Raw genomic sequence first — 23,035 nt, 5'->3', positions numbered from 1 at the left:
GACAGGTGACAAGCTACCAGACCTATAATATCAACTATTTTTGTTGATTTCTTTTGACATCTTAAAAGAAAAGGTATCCCATCCAGGAGAGAAGCAACTGAGTAAATATTAACATGTGGAACTGGAGTGGCATTGAACAGAAAATGGAGTTAGTTTTCCCACTAAAAATAATACTCATTTCACACTTATAATAATAAAAAAGATTGACTCAGAATGTTTCATACTATCTTGAGACACTGTTGTGTTTTTAAACTCTTCACGGTACTTCAGAGCAATGTGCTATATGAGAGAAAGCGCTTTGGTGAAAAGAAGGAAATGCTTTCTTCTGAGTGCCTGCACAAAAGGGGTGAAGCTTTCAAATTGAAACGAATTTTGGTTATAGCTATTCTGAGCATATAGAGATAAATGTTACAGTTTTCTGTGAGTTTTTCTGCTCCTGGAGGTAAAGGAGGGAAGAGCTGGACTCCTGGATTCCAGTTCACAGATTCCCAAAACAGGTGAACTCATCCCCAAGGTGTGGCTCGGCCTTTTACAAAAATTCTGACCACTAATTTCTTCCAAAATCGAGAGAGGTGTTCATGCAGGTAGTCCATGAACCATGATGCTTCTGTTCTCAATAGGAGTCACAGCATTTTTAGTTCAAATAAAAAACAAATGCTTCCAACAAGCAAACCCAGTGCTTTTAAAAACAGAAGAGTATTTTGTTCCCTAAGAAGTGCTAAAAAATAAAGGATGGACTTCTGTGCACTTTGGAGAGATTAAGATTCAAGAAAGGATTAAGTTGTTGAAATACTTTCTTACACAGTTTTTGCATCTGTAATTTCCTTTACATAATGCCTGTGGGACTGAATATCTGCAAGACATGTTCAAGAACTGCATCAAAAACAAGGCACCTTCTCTTAATCAGATGCACTTGTCACCTGTAGAGCATGCTCTAGCAGTTCTTTACTGTACCTTTTAAAAGAAGTATGTTTGTTACCTAGCTGGAATCCAGACTAGCTCCTATGAAGGAGAATTAGAGATCACGCTCTTGTTAGTTTGAAATGGTGAGAAAGCTCATCAGAAATCATTACACTTGGCCTCTGAAGAGGTGCAGCCTTCTACAGTTCAGAATAAGGCATGGTTATGTTGTAGTGTACTGATTCCAGCAAATCCACTTAACTTAAAGCAGTTTGCTTGAAGTAAATCAAGGTGCAGCTCCTCATTCTGATATTTCTACTCACAGGTGCTGGGAAATCCAATGGCAAATGCTAACAACCCTATGAACCCAGCAGGAAATCCTATGGCTTCTGGGATGACTACCAGCAACCCTGGAATCAATTCCCCTCAGTTTGCTGGGCAGCAGCAGCAATTTTCAGCGAAGGCAGGCTCCACTCAACCATATATACAGCAGGGCATGTATGGGCGGCCCAATTATCCTGGAAGTGGAGGTTTTGGTGGGAGGTAAGATTTGTTTGTGTGAGATGGGTAATGATGTACACATTTGGTGAAACCTCTTGTTGTAGTGACCAGATGGAAGAGTTGTGGGCTTATTTTGGTTATATAGTCTCAGTAGCTATTTTATGCTGGCTAGCTGAAGCGCATTCTCTTTCCACAGCTTCAGAAATCAGCTACCCAGACTGCAATGAAATTCATCACAGTAAATGGAAATGGCTTAGGTCAATCAATTAGCTCTAATAAACCCCCCAAATAAAGTTTTAATTAACAGAGATTGTTAAACAGACCACAGGCTTAGGAATAATTAACATTTAATAAGGCCAGGATGTGAGAGGTATTGATGGTATAATTTCTTCGCCTGCATGGAGAAGTGAGCTTGAATACTTGCACCAGGAAGTTCCTGGGTATGGGATGTTTTTGACAAAAGATGTGCTCCACAGGAGAAATTTGAAGAGAATTTGAGGGGTGGAGATCTCTGTTAAGAGATGAATTCAGTGGGGTTTTTTTATTATTATTTGGGAGAGGTGAATGCTGTATTTGTGAAATATGCCAAAATTTAATAGTCTGGATTGTGTTAGATTTTGACTTTCTGTGCCCATCCCATGTAAATAAAGATATTAAGACCAGCTCAGCTGGCCTGGAGCAACACTTGCATCCCACTTACCTGGATCAGATCCCATCCCACCTGGAACAGTTCCAGGGGAGCTCATGCAGAAGTACAAATATAAACATAGACACTAGTTGTGCTTTAATTTTCTTTCTTTTTTTTTTTCTTCTTTCTTTCTTATTTCGCCTGTTAGTTACCCTGGAGGCCCCAACACCCCTGCAGGAATGGGGATCCCACCACACACGAGGCCACCCGCAGATTTCACCCAGCCAGCGGCTGCGGCCGCTGCCGCTGCAGTTGCAGCTGCAGCTGCTACAGCAACAGCTACAGCTACAGCCACCGTGGCAGCCCTTCAGGAAACCCAGAACAAGGACATGAACCAGTATGGACCGGTAAGAGAGGAACCCTTATGCTTCGTTCCCGCCTGCTTTGGACACTTAGGAGGAGGGAGTTTTCCTTACTCCTCCACTCTTTAGGGCACCTACTCTATTTTTTGTGCATGGATGTCCTATAAATGCTTACAAGAGGCTGCTGGAATGCGTGTCTGTGCATATCAATCAATCACCAAAGTACCCAGGGTTTTCCCTAACATGTGTTGCCTACCTGTGTTTTGTAGTTTGAAGATTACTACTCAAAACAGTCAAAGATTAGCTAAAGTTACACCCATATCTAACATGATATATTGTTCCTGCCCTGTGGACTTTTAGACATGGAAGCCAGTGAGATGTTGCTGAATCTTGGAAGAGGTTTTGTGCCACTTGTGTAATTAATAGTTCAGTGTTATTGATTACAGTAGGTAGTTTCTTTTCTCCACTTAAAATAAAAACTGTTTGCTCTTTAATAACGTCCATGAGAACAACTTTGAGAGGTGTTTTTGGTGCATCATGCATGAGACGACTTCCTGTACTATTTTTTCTTAAAATAAATGAGGGTTTGATCAGTTCAGTTTAAAAATAAATTAAAAAAAAAAGGCTCAATGAGTTTTGAAGTGCATGGGCCCATGTGTCTGATGACATGAGCAATTATAATCTCTTGGAAAGTGTGTATACCAAGCCAACTGCCTCACTCCCATTGCCTTGGAGGAGTAGACCAGCCTCTTTAAAGGATTTAATTGCTCACCATAGACTAATGCCTCCGTCTCTCTTGTACAATTTCAACTGAACTTTTATTATAAATAACATCACCACCCATCCAAGGTTGAAGATCGTTTAAGGAAAATGCGACATAACTCCGTCCCTTTCCCCTCCCCGAAAAGCATGTTCAGCCCTCCTCCCATTTTAAATGCATGTCGCATTTTATTCTTTTTTTTTTTTCTTCTTCTTCCGTTGAAGGTTTGTTCCTCTTTCCAGATGGGTCCAACTCAGGCTTACAACAACCAGTTTATGAACCAGCCTGGTCCTCGTGGCCCTGCTTCTATGCCAGGCAACATGAACCCGGCGAGCATGGGAGCAGGAATGACGCCTTCCAGCATGAGTGGGCCACCCATGGGCATGAACCAGCCTCGGCCCCCTGGCATGAGCCCCTTCAGCACCCACGGGCAGCGGATGCCCCAGCAAGCCTACCCGGGCCCTCGGCCCCAGTCCTTGCCTATTCAGGGCATAAAGAGACCGTACCCGGGAGAGGTAGGAAAGTCCCTAATGCTTTCTTAGTTTGCATGCAGTGTTATTTTGGCTGAAAGCTGCAGCGTGCTGGATAACGCGTGGCATACATGCCTTCCCAGCAGGTGGGTCTTTGCTTCAGCCCTCACGGCTGCTCGAAGGCGAGCGACTGCAGCGCTTGCTGCTTAGCCTGTAAAATGCTCTGTTTGCACCTTGGTGTGTTGGTCAACATGACAGTCGCTAAAACCAGTAAAGGCCCAAAACTGACTGAGCCCTCAAAATGTCACGTCATGATTCTCGTGGTAGATGGTTTTATTGCATCTATGTATTCATGTAGCTTAACTTAAAGGAGAGATCGTGAAGATGAAATACTTCATTTTGAGCACATTGCATATGTTATCTGCATTTCCTCGGATTGTTTTAATGTTCTAAGGAAATGCAGGGCATATGTTGTGTAAACATCAATAGTAATAACATTTATTTTAAAGATCAATTGCTTTCCAAACTTCTTGAGGCTTGATTTTCGTAGGTGCTGGGATGAATATAAATCATGCTGAGCTCAAATTCCTCAGTGCTTGCACTTATCTAATATGAGTTTATTTGGAGTGTGGTATTTCTGTCTACATTCCCATGCTGTTATGTGAGAGCTGAGTGGGTTCCGAGAGAAAATTATAATCCCATGGACTTGTATTAAGTCTTTGGGCAAGACACTTCAGGTCTAAATGAAAAATCTGTCTCATAGACGGATGAGAAAAAAAAAAACATCACTAATGTCCTCAGTTACTATTGTAGTTAGGTGGAATCTTACCACCTTTACAAATCTTACCACCAAATAATAACTTCAGAGATAACCTCTTGGTGGAATTATGTATTGAAAGAAGACTCCAGAAAAATCTATTACTCCTGCTGTAGAGCTCTGAATATTGTTGTATCACTTGGACTACAGGAATGGTAGTAAGAATTCGTAGTAAACAGTACAAGAAGAGTACAATGGTGTACATAAACTGCAGTGAACATTTATTATTGAGCTACATTTAAGTATCCAGGATTCAATTTTCCTGGCCTGCGAATGAATTTTTCAACAAATAATAATAATTAAAAAGAAACAGATATAAAAAAATATGTGCTCCTGCAGGAGTTGCTTCTCTGAGAAGGCTTTTCTGCTCTGTAAACACTGTCACACTTACTCTACAAATAACAAAACACAGAATGCGGCTTTTCAGATAATTACTTTTTATCTTCAGATTTCATGTTTTAGGGAAGACTGTAAATCCCTTTTTGCTGCTTCAGAAGCAGGTGTGTCATTGCAAGGAAATAAAATCATGACCACAAGAAGTTAATACTGAACAGTGCCCTAAGTGTTCCAGGCTTGTTTGGCTGGCAACGCACACATCCAGTCGATGATATTTGCTCATTGATTTTGGGAGCTCTGTCTTTGGAGATGCCATATTAATCGGGTGATTTTCAAAGGGCCATCTTCATACCATTAAAGTTCTGATTGTCATGACTTTGACCCCAGAAGTGCAGCGCAGCACCAGCTAGCGCTAGCAAGGTGCTTGTGGCCACCACTAACTTGTATTGAGCGGTCACGTGGTTAAAGTACATGGTTAATCTCTTATCCTCCTTTGGTTTCTGGGACTTTAATGCATTCAAGTATTCATCTTCAATCACCAGGGCCTGGTTTTATGTGTGATTGCCATTAAGACCAAGCAGATTCACCTGTAGGTTCTTTGTTTGTTTGGTCTGATGCCACTGCTGAATATTCAATTCAAAAAAAAAAAAAAAAAAGTGCTTGCATGAAACAGATTTTTGTTTTCTTTCTTCTGTCATGAAATAGCCGAATTATGGAAACCAGCAGTATGGACCAAATAGCCAGTTTCCAAACCAGCCTGGTCAGTATCCTACTCCCAACCCTCCAAGACCCCTTACATCTCCCAGCTATCCTGGACAGAGGATGCCAAGCCAGCAAAACACAGGGCAGTACCCTCCACCCACAGTCAACATGGGGCAGTATTACAAGGTAAGAATTCCTAGGTTGTCTGATTGCATTCTGGTAGAAGTTAATGAATGAAATCGGATGAATGACTAAAAATGACTTCATAGGTACTGCTTTTATGCAATTAAAGGAAGGAAGAGTTTAAAAACAATGTTTATAGTAATATCTTGGATATCACAGTATCAAGTCAGTCATGCTGTAACTTCAGAATAGTTTGTGAAGAGAACTGAGTGTTGCTGCAGCTCATTTGAGGCTATTACAGGAGAATGTTTGTTTCACTTTACATTTATAAACATGCTGAATTTAATTAAAGTTACAAGTGCTTGGAGTGTATGAATAAATAAGTACATAATGGGACTTTTGATCTCTTCATGGCACTCTACAGTAAAACACCTTGGAAATTTGTAATAGACAATTTCCACATTGCAACAACTCAGGTTCTGACCTATAAAGGCCACTGTCAGATTAAGCCAGCCCACAGTTGAAGGCTCTTGCAGCTGAAGAATTCATCTTTAAAATGGTGTTTACTTGACTTTTTCTCCTACCTTTTATTCCTTCCTTTTTTTTTTCTCCCCTCTGTGCTGGTTGTTTGGGGCAAGAATTAGAATTGTTAAAATATTGCATAAAACCTCTTTCATGGATATATCCTGAATACTTCTGATTGTCCAAACTGATTCTGTACTGAGGACCTTCTGAGGTTTGGCATCTTTGTTTGGACTGAGGGCTTCTTTTGCACACAGGTACTCCAGTGAGTATAAAAATTGGGAGGAGCATCAATGGGTGTGACCTACTCTTAAAATATTAGCTGTTAAAGTCTCTGGCTTACGTTTGATTTTGAATCTAGGCTGAAAGAGTCTAAGGTGCACATTGGTCTTGAAACGGAATTGTTTTAGTGTGATTCCCACAGGGGCAAAAATGAAGAAGGAGTGCAAAAAATCCCATTTACCATACTGCATCTATTCTGCTTGCACACAGGCTGCCCACGGACACACCTGTGGGAAGACTTGTTGCACAGGGGCAGCTTTTAGAGTTCGCTCTCAGATAGACCATGTCAAGGTAGATAGTTCATCAGCCGCAGCGTATGTGGCTTCAGTGCAGCCACATGTGCTATAATGGTAGCAGATGATCTCTCTGAAGTTTTAAAATGATGGATTTTTAAAATTTATTTTACATGCACTTATTTTAATTGGATTTTGTGATTTCTGTTTATGGAATAGCTGTATCAGGGGACTCTGGTTTTTGAACAGTATCCCAAATTTCACATGTAAACTGTTCTGAAAACAGTGAGAAAATAAGAGACCTTGTCAAGAAGGGAAATTATCTGCTCTAGGGACAGAGTTCCAGGTTACCATGGACAGGACCTGTATCTTTGGACCATAAAGATTGCAAAGATGGAAATTGTGTGTGTTAAAGAAAAAAAGCAAAGATGATTGGGACCATAAATACTTAAGATTTCAGAATATAGCTCTATTCTTGTGTACTTTACAGTACCCTAGGCAAAGTAGTACAACTTTTAGATACAGAATCAGATCTGAAGCCCTGATGCTATGGATTGTCTGTAAAGCTTTTGATCTTCTGATATTGATGTGTGCTGGATGGTGGTAGACCAGCTTTCACAAGAAGATACCATGCAGTTGCCATTTTGTTCAATGTCAGCTTCACTGACATCATTGTTAGTTTATTTTGTTATCTGCAGCCTTCCCCTGAGCTACAAGAAGCAAAAAGAATGGTGCTTTAATATTAGGGCTGCTATTCATAATTAACAATAAATTTTGTTTTGGTTTGTCTTAACCAGCAGCACACTAAGAGAAAAGCAAAAGTGCTCTTTGTAGGTGTGAGGAATAAAAGATAGAAGATGAAGAGATGCACAGGGCTGCCTGGGCTAGAGAGGAGTGGAGAGACTGCAGGGAATGGCCGGTGGGTTGGAAGGAGAGTATACAATGGACTGCAATGAGGTCTTCAGCAGCCTTGCCTGGAGGTGGCCATTGCTTGAGTTAAAGTGGCTGGTCTGCTGGTTTCGGTTCCTGCCTCGCTCTTCGCGCCTGCTTTTTCCCTGAAGGCCCCACGGGTCTGTTCTGTGGTTTCTCATCCTTCCGGAGACACCCTACATAGCTTGTAGTCTTCAGTGTTTCATAGCAGTACAGTTCACAAGGCTTATGACTGTTATTTTCCAAGTGTAGTAACAATGTGATGTTATTTATTTTCTAGCCATCAAGGCCTGTACCTGTGGCAAATTACCCTCATTCACCTGTTCCAGGAAATCCCACACCACCTATGACTCCAGGGAGCAATATTCCTCCATACCTGTCACCTAACCAGGATGTCAAACCACCATTCCCACCTGACATTAAGCCAAATATCAATGCTTTACCACCACCTCCAAGTGAGTAGCAAACAGAACCCCCCTTAGCCATTTACTCTGTTCTCTGCTACGATGTTCCAGAGTCTGGAAGCGAGGTGGGATTGCTGCTCGGGGCAAGGGCAGACTGTTAAGTCCTGGGTGCTGTAGCCCAGCCACATAGCATAGGCTCCCCAGAGTGGGTGGGCAGGAAAGGGGAAGATTACTGTCCTCTCAACACTCCTAAAACAGAGTATCAGAAAAGTTCTTGAACTTGAAAGGGTTTTACTACTGAAGTAGTCCTTTGATGTGCTTCCTGAGGATAAAACACTTAATTTTGAGTTGCTTTACATGTGCTTGGTAGGCTTGTTTATTGTATAAACTTCCATTGTGGTATATTTTGCTCAAGGTCAAAGCCATTCATTGAACATTACTGCAAAATAGCAAAGACTGTGAATATTTATAACGGTGCCTCTATTGTGTTCCATACAGACTTCTTAAGAATATTCAGCAGCATGCCAAAAATTGATATATGTTCCTTTCAAAGCCACTCAACCTCACAGCTACATTTGGCTGGGGACAGTACAGGAATAACAAGATCTCTCTGGCACAAGATGTTTGAGGTTTTGAAGTGACTGATGAACAATAGGAGATACCATTTACTAGAGAATCAGGAGAACTCGTATATTTTTTGTAAAAGGACCTCTGCTGCATTGGCAGTTTGCTACCAGTGCTTGGAGTTCGGGAAAGCTGACAAATGAGGTAGTGAAAGGTGACCTGCAATATTATTTGTGCAGGAACATAGTGTCTAAAGACATTTGGCCCCCAAAGATGAGCTGTAAGATATATACCATAAAACCTCCTGTTATGAGATCAATAGTAATTGAATAGGTATTCAATTACTATTCAATTCAAGGTCATTGGTCACTGGGTAGTTACAGCTGATGAAGCAGTTGAAACTAACTGGCCAGTCTGTGTCCCAGTTGAATTAGAAAAATAGCTCAGCATCACCATAGTTGGCCCTAGTTAAGAGCCTTGTTGTCACTCTTCTGCTAACAGAGTAAGCCTGGACACTGAACCTGTCCAGCAATACAAAACACAGGCTCCTGCCAGGTCTGGTTTATGTTTGTGGTCCAGGATGGTAGGATCCTACTGTTAAGAGGGGCAAAGTAGAAGACTGGAGTTTGCTGGAGCTATCAGCTTGAGCCCTGTCACCTGTATAAACAAAATAACGTAGTTAACCTGTGACTTTCTTCTTGTCTGTGTGAACCTGCTGAGTTAAACCCTGTAGCAGATCACTGTGCCTTTTCTTACTGTTCTGTATAAATACACACATTATTATTGCACTGCAGATGCTAAAGGGAAAGTTCACGCTTTCTCTCCCTCTTCGATCCCAGCCAACCACAATGATGAGCTGCGCCTGACATTTCCAGTGAGAGATGGGGTTGTATTAGAGCCCTTCCGGCTGGAGCACAACCTGGCAGTCAGTAACCATGTCTTTCACTTGCGGCCAACTGTTCATCAAACGCTGATGTGGAGGTAAGTTCAGTCATGCTGCGAGCAAGTCGTCTATCAGTAGGGGAAAAATGACAGACCAGATGAACTTCATTTCGGTCTGCCATGAATTTCACTTAAAAAATTGTGGCCTAGATAGAAAAAAAAATCACTTTAATTAAGCTCATAGATATTCCCACCTGTCACGTCCCAGAGAGAATGCATTATAATGTGCTTCCTGATTTATGTTGTGTCCCATTGCTAATAGCAGATTGCATGCAGTGTCTGGAAAATAATTGTAATTGTTCCTGAATTTCTACCCTGGTAAAAGGATGAGCAACGTGCCTAGATGACACCAGTATAGGCTTCATTTTTGTGGACTTTGAAGTCCTAGATGCTTTGCGACTTGTGAAATGTTAATTGCAGTAGAAACAAGGCAGGACCATTATAGTTTCTGCTGAAACTAAATGGCACAAAGTATCTGATAATGAAAAACGACAAATGGGAAAAACAGCACCCAAAGCAGAGGCTTGGGGAGGCTATTTGGAGATATAAGTGCTTAGATACTTTTAAACATTAGAGACTAACTTCCTAAATTCCTGACTTCACAAGTGAGTGTGGGCCAGAAAGGGGGCACAGCTTTCCTCATGCAGAGTCTTAAAATGAGTACAACCTTTCAGCATGAAGGAAGTGTTTCCAGGTGAGGCTTTATCGCACATATTTTACATATTAGCCTGCGTGATTCAGGTTATGTGTTGATTCCATCATACTTGTAGAACGACTTTTAAGTCAAATCACAACCAGAGCCTTGATCTTTCTTTATTTTTCAAATACTGCTGAATATTTTTTTCTCATTCTGTTTTTATCAGAAAGTGTTTGGAGTTGCCCAGTTTGCTGACTGTACCATGTGGATCTGTCTGTGTGCACTGTGGAGATCAGCTGGTTTCTTGGGTGGAGGTTGTTTTACAGGTGTAGCAGCTGAGGCTACTGAAGCCTCGTGTCTCCAGCACGTTTTGCTGAACTCCATGCCTGCCTCCCGCTCAGCCTCTTTGAGCGCGATGCTCCTTGGTCTTTAACATCAGTAACCGGACTGGCAACTTGCACCTTAAGCGTTTTTCCATGCTGGGATCTTCTTCCCGCCCACGGGAGTTCCTTTGAGGCCCCCCGTGCCGTGGCGGAGCGCGGGGCAGAGCGGGGTCCCGGCGCGGTGCGTCGCGCGCCGGGGGCGGGCAGGGAGGGAGCTCTCACACAGGCCACGTCCAGCAATTAACACCTAACTTTGAGGTCAGTTATTGCTTACTTGCACTTCATTATCATGGAGTACTCGCAACAGAGGGAGTTTTGGCAGTTATTTGCTGGTTCTTATTAATAAGTAATCACTACTGGGGATTGTGCTGGCTCATTCAGTAGATTTATAGTGCTGCACTGAGGCATGAGGCTGTTTCTTAATATCTGCTCTTTCTTTCTTCCTTAGCTCACCAAACACACAGCCTTTTATTTAAACTTACTTTAATGAAGACTCATAGGTAAACTGTGTTTGGGTCTGCTGTTCTGGAAAGCTTGTTAACAGTAGGAGAAGGGATGGTCCTGAAATGAAGTCATTTCAAACTTACCTCAAGGCTGGATAGCTTCCAAAAAAAATGAATTAGTCACATGTGTGGATGGATTTCGTTTTTATAGAGAATGATGGAGCGGAGCCAATTCTGAATATTTTTCTGCCAGTTAAAATATCGGGTAAAACCTCTCAGTTGTGCACACGTAATGAATAGCAACACAACTATTTTTCTTCCCATTGGGGGCTCTTCCTGGTTATGAGGAACAGAAGATTGAAGGCAGGAATAATGATGCCTTGACTGGTTCAGTGTTAGCACAGCTCAGTTATGGACAACATGGCATTGCGGAGCCTTGTGCCTACTAAAGTGAGGGGCTCCTGATCCCTGTCCTTGCCATCGCTTCCAGCAGACCTCTCAAGAATGCTCAGGGATGCCTTTAATCTGTCTGGTTTTTATATTAGAGGCACCATTTTTTTGAATGTAGAAAAGGCAACGCTAAGTCATACTGTCTATCCACTTAATTTATGATTAACTTAATCTCAGCCTCTGCGTTTCTTGCAGGGAGTACAGGCCTAATTTTAAAGGAGATAGTAATGAGTAAAAGAAAGATGGGAGAGAATCATCTTCTGAAAGAAACTCTAAATTGGGGAGATTTAATCCACAGTGTGTTAGCCTAGAATCACAGAAATGTGGGAAGTAAGAAATAGGAGGCACGTTATCTTTGTCACTCACTTGATCGAAGGCAGGAATAGCTGTACCTAAAAATGGTGTCCTTGGAAAGACTTTGTTCAACTGCTGTTTTAAATGCTCCCAAATAGCGAAGGATCCACAATCTTTCAATGCAAGTTCATGCTGTAGTTCACTTTGCTGTTCACAGCCCTAGCACGCTGAAAGGCCTGGATGACGTTAACATTTCCTTTCTGCAGGAGCATTCCACAGTCTGTTTGTGCAAAGTGATTTGAGGTGTTCCCTTGGCAAGTCCTTTATGAGTGTAAAATATTATTAATAATTTTGTGATGTGTTCAGGTATGTTTGGGTCACTAATTCATCATGACATGCTGCTTTTTTATGAAAACAAGTATGTTTTATGTTTTATTTACAGTAATTCCAGAATAATCTCATTGATCAGAAAAAATATTCCTAGCATCTAAAAGACCTCCCTTTGCAATGTGGAATAAAAATTGAAAAAAAGATTTATTGATTGTTTTACAGGTCTGACTTGGAGCTACAGTTCAAATGCTATCACCATGAAGACAGACAAATGAACACAAACTGGCCAGCTTCAGTCCAGGTCAGCGTTAATGCAACCCCACTTACCATCGAACGTGGCGACAACAAGACATCTCATAAACCTCTGCACCTAAAGCACGTCTGCCAGCCAGGAAGAAACACGATTCAAATTACAGTCACAGCATGTTGTTGTGTAAGTACATTGAGCTCACGGCTGCAGCTGCTGATGCTGACTCTGCTGTTCGGCACAGTTTGCAAATGTAGCCAGAGATGAAGGAGCCTTCCTCTCCTTTTTTCCATCCATCTTTCTGGGAAGGTGCATGCTTGATAATGTTGGCACAGAGTGCTAGTACTGACATTTTTGCTGCAGAATTATTGCAGAATCTAGTGCTGTCCTCCCAGTGTGTCTGAAAAGAGCCATGATCCAGGGCAGGAAATGGTTTTGGTCTCCCACCTATTTAATATTTGCTTGTGAAATAATTTTTTTTTAGAAAAAAAGTTGCTAAAAGGTATGGATATAAAAGTAGAATATTGTGCTGCAGCCACTTGTCCACTAGTAACTTTGAGTAATTTTGTTTGCTTAAAGGATCACGCTGCGATGGGTTTGACACATAACTCATCCCCATCATTACAGGCAATGGTGAACTTTCCCCTTTCTCCTTTTGCGCAGTTCGGCTGCTCTCAGGAACAATTACTGTGGTTATAGTGCAGGCAGTTAAATGCATTACAGGGTGAGAATTGGGCTGTTCTGTTGTCACTGACAAGAAAGGAAGCCGCTACCCTTCCCAAGGTCACAGTGTGAGGAGGCACTTTGACAGGAAACCATCCACCCACGTTGCTTTACTTCACACTGACTCTTCTGTGCGTAACATCATTTATCTGGTGGCGAAGAGCATCCTATGAATCCACAATGAGCTCATGCTACTCGTTGATAGGGAAGATGACTCAGTGAGTTCCAGATACATTAACAGTAAACTGTTTGTGCAGCTTCCAACATAGTTTGAGGACAGGCAGGTAGGGTAGATCATGTCAGGGAATCCGGGGATTTAAGAATAAACCCTGATACAAAAGATGAATGCATCAGTTCTGTATATTCTGAATATCAAGAAGCAGGGAAATGCAGAAAGTCTGTCTTTTTTTTCTTTTAAAGCTAGTATAGTCAGTGATAAGTCTTTTACATTCCTGCAACCTGGAACAAAGTACTGTGCAGCTTTCAAAATATCCCTTCAGCTTTGATATTTATGCATTACATTATTCCGAAATCACGCACGCGAGGAAAGAATGCGGCCCCATTCAGTAGTGTATTGACCATGTGTATTTGTCTCTGTTAGTAACGCAGTGTGTTTTCTTTCAGTCGCACTTGTTCGTGTTGCAGCTAGTGCACCGGCCGTCGGTTCGTTCTGTACTTCAAGGTCTCCTAAAAAAGCGCCTCCTCCCCGCAGAGCACTGCATCACCAAGAGTGAGTTTGCGTTCCGCGCGCGGGCGCCTCTCTGCAACGCCTGTGTTCTGCTGTCAGCAGCTATTTCTGCACAATATGTGTTTGCTTGCCGAAAGCCTCCACCTGCACCTGTCAGGAATTTCCAGAAGTTCCTGTACTTAGGTTAATGTTGCCCCCCTTTTTTTTGTTGTTGTTGGGGATAACAAAGTAACCAGGGACACATGCTTGCAAGTAGGACTTTCTTATTCCAAGGCAATCTCCCTACTTTTCCCCCATATTTGTATTTCACTTGCTCAAAATTCCTCCTGTGTTGAAAGATTCTTCTGTGTTCATTCAACACTGCTTTAAGTTCTTGTAAGGCAGTTACTTGGTTGAGGATGCAGCAGATAACAAGCTATCACATACATCCATATGTACATGGGGAACGTTCTAAAATACATGAAATACACCGAAGTGGATACATTGTCCATTAAATTGGCCCTTAAAGGTTGAAGTGTTGGTCTTTCAGATTTCTGCATTAGAATTTCCAGTTCCCATGTGTTTTCTCACACATGCCCACACCTTCTTCCCAAACAGTAAAGAGGAACTTCAGCAGCGTGGCAGCTTCCTCGGGCAACGCGACCCTCAATGGGGAGGATGGAGTAGAGCAGACTGCTATTAAAGTGTCTCTGAAATGTCCCATCACATTCCGGCGGATCCAGCTCCCAGCAAGGGGTCATGATTGCAAGCATGTACAAGTGAGTAGATGTCAGTGACTGGACACTATTAGCTCAGACATGTTTTTACAATACCTTTTGCTTAGTTATTGTATGCACAAACCTAATGAAAAGGGATTTTTCTGTGCCTGTCAGCCTAACAAACTTTTGGTGGGGGGAAAAAGTGAGGTATTTGGCTTAGTTTGCAATATTAGTATACTGACTTTTTTTCATTGTCACTTTACTTTTGTTGAATTGATTTGGTTGGTACAGTATTTTTACTTGATTTCTCCCCTGCTCTTTTTCTTTTTTCTTTTTTTTTTTCCTCCCTTACATAGTGCTTTGATCTGGAATCTTACTTGCAACTGAACTGTGAAAGAGGAACTTGGAGGTGTCCAGTATGCAAGTAAGTGCAAGCATACTACAACTGCATTTCTTGTAAGAACTTGACCAAAATTAGATGATACTGGTAAAGTTAGGAAAATTCCAATAATTATATTGACGAGCCAGTTCTCTACATAAACTACTACTTTGGGAGTTTGTTCTCCTTTAGATTATGAACCATAAGCCATCATAAGACAGCATGCCATGGTAGAAGAGCTGCTGGTCTATTCTGGAGTTACCTTTGTGTATTTTTCATGCTGTGAAGCCGATATTACTGAATTTCAAATATGTAGGTATGAAAATGTTCAGCATCTACCTGGACCTGGTGGTATAAGAGGCCAGATAACTCTGTCTCGGCTACTGTTCTTCAAGTCACATAGATGTGCAGTTAATGGAGGTTCAAGGAGAGTGAGAATTTTGGAGACCACAACATTCACTAGTAATTATGGGGGAAATGAAGTTGGATCCTTCAAGGATCAAAAGTCAATGTCAAGTGCAAATTGAAGTGTGAGCTGAAAGTGGGGAGCGTTCTCATTAAGAATAAGGTTGATTTTAAAAAGGTAAAAGATTTCTGAGAAATTGTGAATGTGAGTGCTAACGTGAAGGAAAAGAGGGATACCCTGGCATACTTTCCAGCTCATGTTTTGACCAGAGAGCTAATACGCCTCAAGAAAAAAAGGAAGCAAAAGCTTCGAAGTGGTTACAGACTGTCCTCTCTAATGGTTAACTGGATAGAGGAAGTCACAGAAATCTGCAAGCCAGTTGAGTGTTTGTAACCGACTGTGCCCAGTCCTCAGTTATGTGTTTTTGCAGCCTCAGCGGAGGAGCAAGTGCTCTTAGGCTCAATTTAAGCTATAGAGATTTGTACTTTTCTCTCTGCAGGTCTCCAATTCAACCTCTGCTGTGTCAGGCAGCATTTGCTATAAATAAGCAGGTGGGGATTGTCCAGGGTAGCTGCTTCTGTGGACATCACAGGCTTCAGACAAACGTCTTCTAAGGACCTCCCATGCTTGCTAGCTGTCCTAAAGTACAGATCCTTTCACTCGACTATTTGAACCCTTGCAATCTTCTGAGCTTGCCTTAAAATATCACAAGAATTGTGATAGTCTTAAAGACACAAGTTGTTTCTCTATTTATACAGTTAGGCCAAAGTTTCTGTCTTGTTACTATTAGTCTGAGCACCTGAATTCAGATTTAAGTGCCTGCGCAACTAAATTGTTTTTGCTTTTGTTTTTTCTGTCCCTACCTGTGCTGTTACTAAGTAAAAGCTGTAATATCTAATAATTTTGAAGCCCTATTACTATATGGTTCAAAAAAAAAAGATGTAATTTAAAAAAAAAAAAAGGAAAGTTAGCATTAGCTGTTGTTCGCTGGGGAAATCTGCTGTGTTTGAAAAAACTGTTAAGTCCTAAATATATTTTGATAAAAGAAGGATTTAAAACACATGCACAGATTGTTCCTGGATACTAATAAATATATTCTTCTGTCATCTTCTTGATGTAGAAAACTATTATGCTGGTAATGGAAATGTAGAACTAAAACCATTTGTCCAAAATCATTCCTAAATTACGTGTTAGGGGCAGGAAGGCGGTGGTTGCCAGTCTGCCAATTTCAGCACTAACCTATCCTTCGTCCATCCTTTACTTTTACACCTACAGGAATATTCTAACTTTTTGTTTCTTTTCCCCCTTTTTCTAGTAAAACCGCCCTGCTGGAGGGCTTGGAGGTTGACCAGTATATGTGGGGTATTTTGAATGCTATACAAAAGTAAGTGAATTGACTCATTTCTGATATCCAATGCTAAGTATCTGGGAGGTATGTGAATGTGGGCTGACACACCTGAGCCAAAGTTGGGTCTTGGTGTTTGAACTTGAATATATTATTTGATATAATTTGATATAATTTGATATTATTTGATTTGAGCTCCTTGGTGCAGCTAATGAAATAAATCAGCCTCCATCTACTTGTCAATAGATGGTGTTTGGGCCATCTCTTGATGACCGTCTCATCAATGAAGCAGAGAGGAGAAAGGGATGGGAGAATGAAATGTTTTCTCATGTTTACAAGCAGTCTCTCTGATTCGCATATGACAGACCATATAGATGTGTTTGGATTTCATTAGTGTTACTCTGTGGGTGTGGATAAACACAAGCATGAACTCTCAAAGCATTCCTTTTCCAAACTTGCTTCCAGGATACACTGCTGGTTGAAGAGATTGTGAGGATGTATTATACTCATGCAAATGGGAAATGGCTTTGTCTACTGTGCACTTTCTTATGGCAATTCAGCAAAGCTGATACCAAAAAGAGAAAAATTAATGCTCTAAAATTGTCATGTTATTTTACAGCTCGGAGTTTGAAGAAGTTACCATTGATCCAACTTGCAGTTGGAGGCCGGTTCCTATAAAGTCAGACATCCACATCAAAGATGACCCCGATGGCATTCCCTCTAAAAGATTTAAAACCATGAGTCCAAGCCAGATGATCATGCCAAATGTGATGGAGATGATTGCAGCGTTGGGTCCTGGCCCATCACCTTACCCATCCCTCCCGCCTCCTCCAGGAGGCAACAACTCCACTGACTATGGCAGCCAAGGTTAGTTCTGCGGTTCTGGGCGCTTTGGTAGTCGTTCCAGAGACCCTTGGTTCAGTCAGCCATGAGATTCAGGTGCATCCATGCCCTTCTCCTACAAATTGTCGAGGACAGCAAAATGTGTACAGCTGCAGTTCTGAAATCCTGCATGAATCCTTTCATTTAAGATTTATCTGTTCAGAGAAAAATGTCTTTTAATAAGTAAATTGGTGATAGTCATATATATTGCTATGCAGCCCCCAAATCAGTAGACATTAAATGCTACCTTATATACTGTGGCAGGTCACAGTATATATCTTTCCTCATTCTTTTCTCTCCACATTCCTTCTGTTCCCCCCTGATTGAAGAGAAGGTTCCTGGTAATGCAGTGGTTACAAAATAGAGAACGAGACCTTGCAGTCCTCTTGCTTGAGCCATTAAGCTTCACTGGTGGCCAGGTGGTGCCATTAGGAATTATTCCAGGCCACCCAGAACGTGGATGACTTCTTAAGAGCCCTTTGCTGCTTTGCATTACAAAATGACTTCTGCGTTTCTCTACCGTGTGTTGCCAGTTTGGGAAACATTGCACTAAATATAGGCCATGGAAATATCTTTGCAGATGATTGGTATATTGTGAATAACTAAATTACAGTGACAATTCTGAAGAGATGAAACCAGAGACTGTTCCTTTTCAAGTAATATGATATGACTCAGTTCAGCTCTGAGAAAAGACCAACTGTTCACACCATCAGAATCCCCAAATTGATTACAAGGTGATATATGTGCTTTTTGCAGGCACTTGAGGAAAAATATAGATTGCGTGCAAAATATGGTTAATTTACTCCAATGACTGCAAAACTGATGACAGATGATAAAACTTTTTAGGTTTTCACACAGATGAATGATTACTATAACAAAGCCAAGAGCACTGAATCACATTTTTTTCACTCGTTTAGTAGGAGTGAAGTGCATTAAGAACATGAGAACAGAGCTGTCTATTCTTTATCATCTCCCCTGCCTTTTATTTGGGAGCAGATGCAGTAATCGTGTAAATTTGGACATAGGGCTTGTTTAACTGCTGCCTATTTGCCCACCTCCCGGGTGGGTCCTGTAGGAGAGGCAGTCGCTGCTTCCTGCGTCCCGACTCGTCAGCCCAGGGGAGACCCAGCCTCTTCTCCCTGTCCTGGGGCCGACATGGCCACAGGGCACAGGTTATCCCAGGTGTCCAGACAGCTCCGTGTCCGGGAGTTGGCACAGCTCTGGTCCCGGAGCAGGGCCTGCTCCTGGCTCACTGTAATCCTGGGCATTCTGCGTGCATCCTCGTTCTCCACCAAGACGTGCAAGGAAACTTAGGATTGAGAATTATATCATGTCCTCTGATTAACGGCACTCTAGAGCAAATAATATTATTATTATTACTACTGCCTTGACATGCACGGTTTATGTTTATGTGAGTGTAGCCAAAAGCATACAGAAGTATGATTTGTAAAGAAAACAAATATGTGGTAATGGAGGACTTTACTCCAGCTCCCTGCTGTTACATTTTCCCCAGGATCAGTTACATTCTGAGACACATCTATTTGCAGATTAACAAAGTGAGAATTAGGAAGGCTCTACAGTATTTACATGATAGATCAAAGTCCTGACTTCTTTAAGATAGACTCTTACATGGCTAATGACTTATTCCTCCAAGATTAAACTTCTACTTAAAATGAGCTGTGCTGAAAAGTAAATGATGTAGATACTTCAGTCTGACAAAGTCCCTTCTTGATTAGAACATTTAAAGCTGTTCTACTTTAGCTGACAAACTGCGGGCTCTCCCTGCAAGCCCCAAAGCTATTCTATTATTTCAGAGCTCAGTATCATCCATTTGAGTGGCTTATATGAAGACTCAGTGCTTTCATTTCAGTTTTTACTGTTCATACCAAATGAACCACCAGAGTTGGCCTCTCAGTTGGAAGTATTAACAGAGGGACCTGAACAGAAAGGAACATGGAGAGAAAATCCCCTGTACTCTGATATATGTTTGCTTTAGAATTAAGGCAAAGCTCCCCAGCTGGGGTGGTGAGGACCACAAGGCTGCTGATCGTGTTCGTACACGTACCTGTCCTGCAGGCAAGTGGAGGACTCCAGACTTGTTACTAACTAGTAAATGTTTGAGCATGCAATCCAGACGTGTAGTCCGAATTCGTGTCGAATTTTGGTGATTTGGTCTCAGACTGGAGTTAGGCAGGTTTCATAAATTCAGTAATTTTCTTTTAGGAATTTGCATGTCTGCATTTTGAATCACTGGCTACAGGCAGTGGGTCGGTAACAATGAAACCCAGAAGAGTAGATGCATTCCCTGTAGGGGACCATCACTGTTTGGTTTGCAGACAGCCACGTGAATTTTGTTAAGATTTGTGAGAACAAGGAGGACCTGCCACAGACCCCAGTTAGGCAGGAAGGCCTCCTCCGCATCACCTAAATGGAAGCTGCAGGTTCATCCTGAGGAGGAGGTAAAGCAGATGCTGTGCTGTGATCTGGTACTGTGACAGCTTTCTGATCTGCCAATTAGCTTCATCAGGAACTGAAGCAATTCTACAAAGCTACTGAGTGTGTGCAAGTGCATATAAAAGGAACACGGATGTCCTGTGTATCACACTGGACCTGGGCAGGCAGTCATACTTGCACTGAGATGCCTCCAGTGGCAAATAGCCCACAGATTTTAATGCCGCTTTGACTCCTCGTCTTGCTTAAGATACTGTGGGGCCTCGGTGCATGCAGCATCATGTACATGAATTACTATGATGGACTCCTTACAGTCTTGCCAGTAGCCAGTGCCACTTTTTCCTCCCTCCTCCTCAAGCTCGCCCCTGGATCAGAGCACGGCATGGTCGTGTTCCCCTTCAGGTTATTCACCTCCACGCGTCGTGCGGGGCTGGGACGGTGTCGGACCGAACGGAGTTTAAAAGATACTGTGGGAGATCAATGTCAGGAAGCAAAGGGTTTCTTTCACAGCAATGTCTGTTTCTCTTTTAGGCAACAGTTATCAAGGTCATGGCAATTTTGATTTTCCGCATGGGAATCCTGGTGGAACGTCTATGAATGACTTCATGCATGGGCCGCAGCTGTCTCATCCCCCAGACATGCCAAGCAGCATGGCAGCTCTTGACAAACCTCTCAGCCACCCAATGCAGGAATCTGTAAGTAACGGTGCTGCGGATGTCAGTTTTAACTTTGTGGGGGCAGAGAGCACTTGCCAGACTAGAGGACCTTGCTAGTGAGCTACTCTGGCCTTCTGTGGATTCCTGACTTCGGCAGTTCTTGAAATAGAGTAGTCCTGAGAAGTAGAGTCAGAAAACGCCATTTTCAGTTTCTGGCATTTTAGAGCTTGCGAAGAAGCATTTCTGATCATTTTGAATTGTCATTTAAACTTGTTTATCTGAGAGAGACAGCCTGGCTCTGTGGCTCTTTTGTTGATCGCTGTGCTTTGCTCTGACACCTAAAAAAACCCTATTTGTCATTCTCTAGACCAGCAGGGTCTGTGAACATCCATCCCAAACAAAGAGCTTGTTATAGCAAGACAGTAACTGACTTCAAAGCAGGGACAGTGTCTCTCCTGGCTTTGTCCTGTAGAGCAATATTTACATCAAAACATTTTGAGGGTGAATTCTACCCAGGCAGAATCACAGACATCTTTAAGCTCTTGGGAATAGGATGTGTCTGTAGCTTTCTAGGGGAGATGCTGCCACTGCTTTGAGAGTGTAGGCGAATCAAAAATTCAGAAGCTCCTCAGATCTTAGATGGAGAGGCAGAACTGTGCGTTGGAAAGGTTGCTTGCTCAAAACACCAAGTTTTATTTACAGAGCCTTATATCCAGAAAATGCAGCACTGCAGCAACTAGAAAAGCTGCCAGCAGCATTTAGGTCTTAGGCTTGGCTAGTCATCTCTTTTAACTGTGTGTGGTGTGTGTGTGTGTGTATCCTTTTATATTCATTTAAGTTACAGGGAACGGGCTCCATGGTGTGCTGTTATTGCATAGGAAGGATGTTTAACTTGACAAGTCATCTGTGCCATGTCTTTAGTGAGTACTAGAAAGTACAATTTCAGAATGTAATGAGGAAATGTGGTAGCAGATGCTTAGCACAAGCCTACTCTGTCAACGTCTCCTCTAGTTGGCAGTGGGTTTTCCAAGAAGGATGGTGAGAAATAGCAAGGGAGCAGAGAGATTCTTAGAATAGCTCGGAGAGCTCCCAAGCGACAGATGACTGGCTGCAAAGGAGGAGTCCAGGAGCCATAGTGGCTCTGCTGTGTTGCAGAATAGTAACCAGCAGCACCGGCGTGCTGCATGTTTGGGTTTGCTCTGGCAAACCCCGCGCACCCAGCTGGACGAGCAGTGCAAATCATCTGCATCAGAACCAACTGTATAGTGTCAGGATATAGCAGTGAGGGGGATTGCTACCAGCCTGCACCATCCACGCAGAGCTGCTTTCCTTTGAATCCCAGCCACACAGGGAGACCTTCCTTGCCTCCCATCACAAAACACGCTTAAAAAAAAAAAAAAAAAGTCTTAAGGCAGGGTCACCAATTGACTCATCAGCTTTAACTGCTGCACCTTTGCTAGTGCAGGCACCCTGGTGAATTTTCTGAAGTAATTGAGAATGGAAGTGAAAAACTTGTGGCTTTCTGTAATTTATACAGATAATAACAAGGGCAAAAGTTTCTCGAGACTCTGCATGTTGCAGACCTGTAAGGGGAGACTTGGGACAGACATTAATAGATTTTTGGTTCTCTGGGCCAGTCTGTAATAGGTCTGATACTGGCTTATGACAGCTGGAAGCTGCAATAAACCTTTGCCTCACTTCCTCACCCTCATCCACCACGATATGCCAGGCAGGCTCTTTGGGACAGGCCCATGTCACTGAAGCAGCCTCCATCTAGTTTATGTAATGGTTGATTTTCTCTAATAGAGATCAGTTTCTACATCCATTGCCACAGAGGAGTCTCACTGACCTTGTGAATGTGGCCAGAAAGTCTTCAGGGTGCGTTCGAAGGACGCTTAGTGCTTCAACATAGTTATTTCAGTACTATAAAGTCTCTGCTTTCCTCTTTCCTTTTTCGCTTTCTTCCTTTCTTCTCCTTGAAAAAAAAAAAAGCTGCCTGTAGCAGACACTCAAGAAACACAGCTTTAAAATTACTGCTTTTTGAGAAATGCATGACTTCAACACATTTCTTAAATTGAATGTCTTCAGGCAGGCATCTTTATATTAAAATAACTATAAATCACACTACCTAATTGGACTGTAATTTTAAGAGGCTGGCTGTGCTCTGTCTTGTTTTCTGTCTCTGTGCATTTAAGGTGTGTTTTGTTTTCATCGGCTGTTCACTTTGACCGTTTCATGTTTATAGGGTCAGTCGGGATCAGACGCTTGATCCGTTTAGCCCGGTGGCCTGTCTCTAGGTGAACCTGCTGCTGCTGAATGCTGCTGAGGAAATTGTAGTTTTCCTGTTATGAAGATTTATGCGAGTGCCTTCACACAGAGGTAGACAGCGCAGGTTGTTCACCCCAGACATACTCTGTAGGTCACTCCAGAGAGGCAGGCGTGTTTGTCAGACGTGACCAGGGCTGCTGACAGGGACTGGGTGGTTGGAACTATCTTCTGCCAGCGCTGGGGCCCCCCTCCTGTAGTGCAGGAAGGAGAAAAACCAAG

General features: G+C 42.3%; 1 protein-coding gene across 3 annotated transcripts in view; it reads left to right on the top strand.

Annotated features, from left to right (window-relative positions):
- The window catches only part of ZMIZ1 (zinc finger MIZ-type containing 1), a 249,833-nt gene that overhangs the window by 220,584 nt on the left and 6,214 nt on the right, over positions 1–23,035 (top strand). For 2 of the 3 annotated variants that reach the window (XM_088526384.1, XM_088526382.1), the window contains exons 8-20: positions 1,226–1,443; positions 2,238–2,436; positions 3,394–3,666; positions 5,480–5,662; positions 7,847–8,021; positions 9,329–9,515; positions 12,236–12,446; positions 13,608–13,713; positions 14,269–14,429; positions 14,726–14,793; positions 16,470–16,538; positions 17,119–17,366; positions 20,364–20,527. In XM_088526384.1, the coding sequence (XP_088382510.1) occupies positions 1,226–1,443; positions 2,238–2,436; positions 3,394–3,666; positions 5,480–5,662; positions 7,847–8,021; positions 9,329–9,515; positions 12,236–12,446; positions 13,608–13,713; positions 14,269–14,429; positions 14,726–14,793; positions 16,470–16,538; positions 17,119–17,366; positions 20,364–20,527 (2,262 nt within the window). The remainder of the gene's footprint in view (positions 1–1,225; positions 1,444–2,237; positions 2,437–3,393; positions 3,667–5,479; positions 5,663–7,846; positions 8,022–9,328; positions 9,516–12,235; positions 12,447–13,607; positions 13,714–14,268; positions 14,430–14,725; positions 14,794–16,469; positions 16,539–17,118; positions 17,367–20,363; positions 20,528–23,035) is intronic. The other variant, XM_088526383.1, reaches the window with a different exon arrangement.

This window comes from Tinamus guttatus, unplaced genomic scaffold (genome assembly GCF_059628265.1).
Source record: "Tinamus guttatus ecotype Peru unplaced genomic scaffold, ASM5962826v1 Tinamus_guttatus_pri_ptg000246l, whole genome shotgun sequence".
In the NCBI taxonomy this organism is placed as follows: Eukaryota; Metazoa; Chordata; class Aves; order Tinamiformes; family Tinamidae; genus Tinamus; species Tinamus guttatus.
The sequence above is the reverse complement of the archived record's forward strand: the minus strand, read 5'-3'. Positions and strand labels throughout refer to the sequence as shown.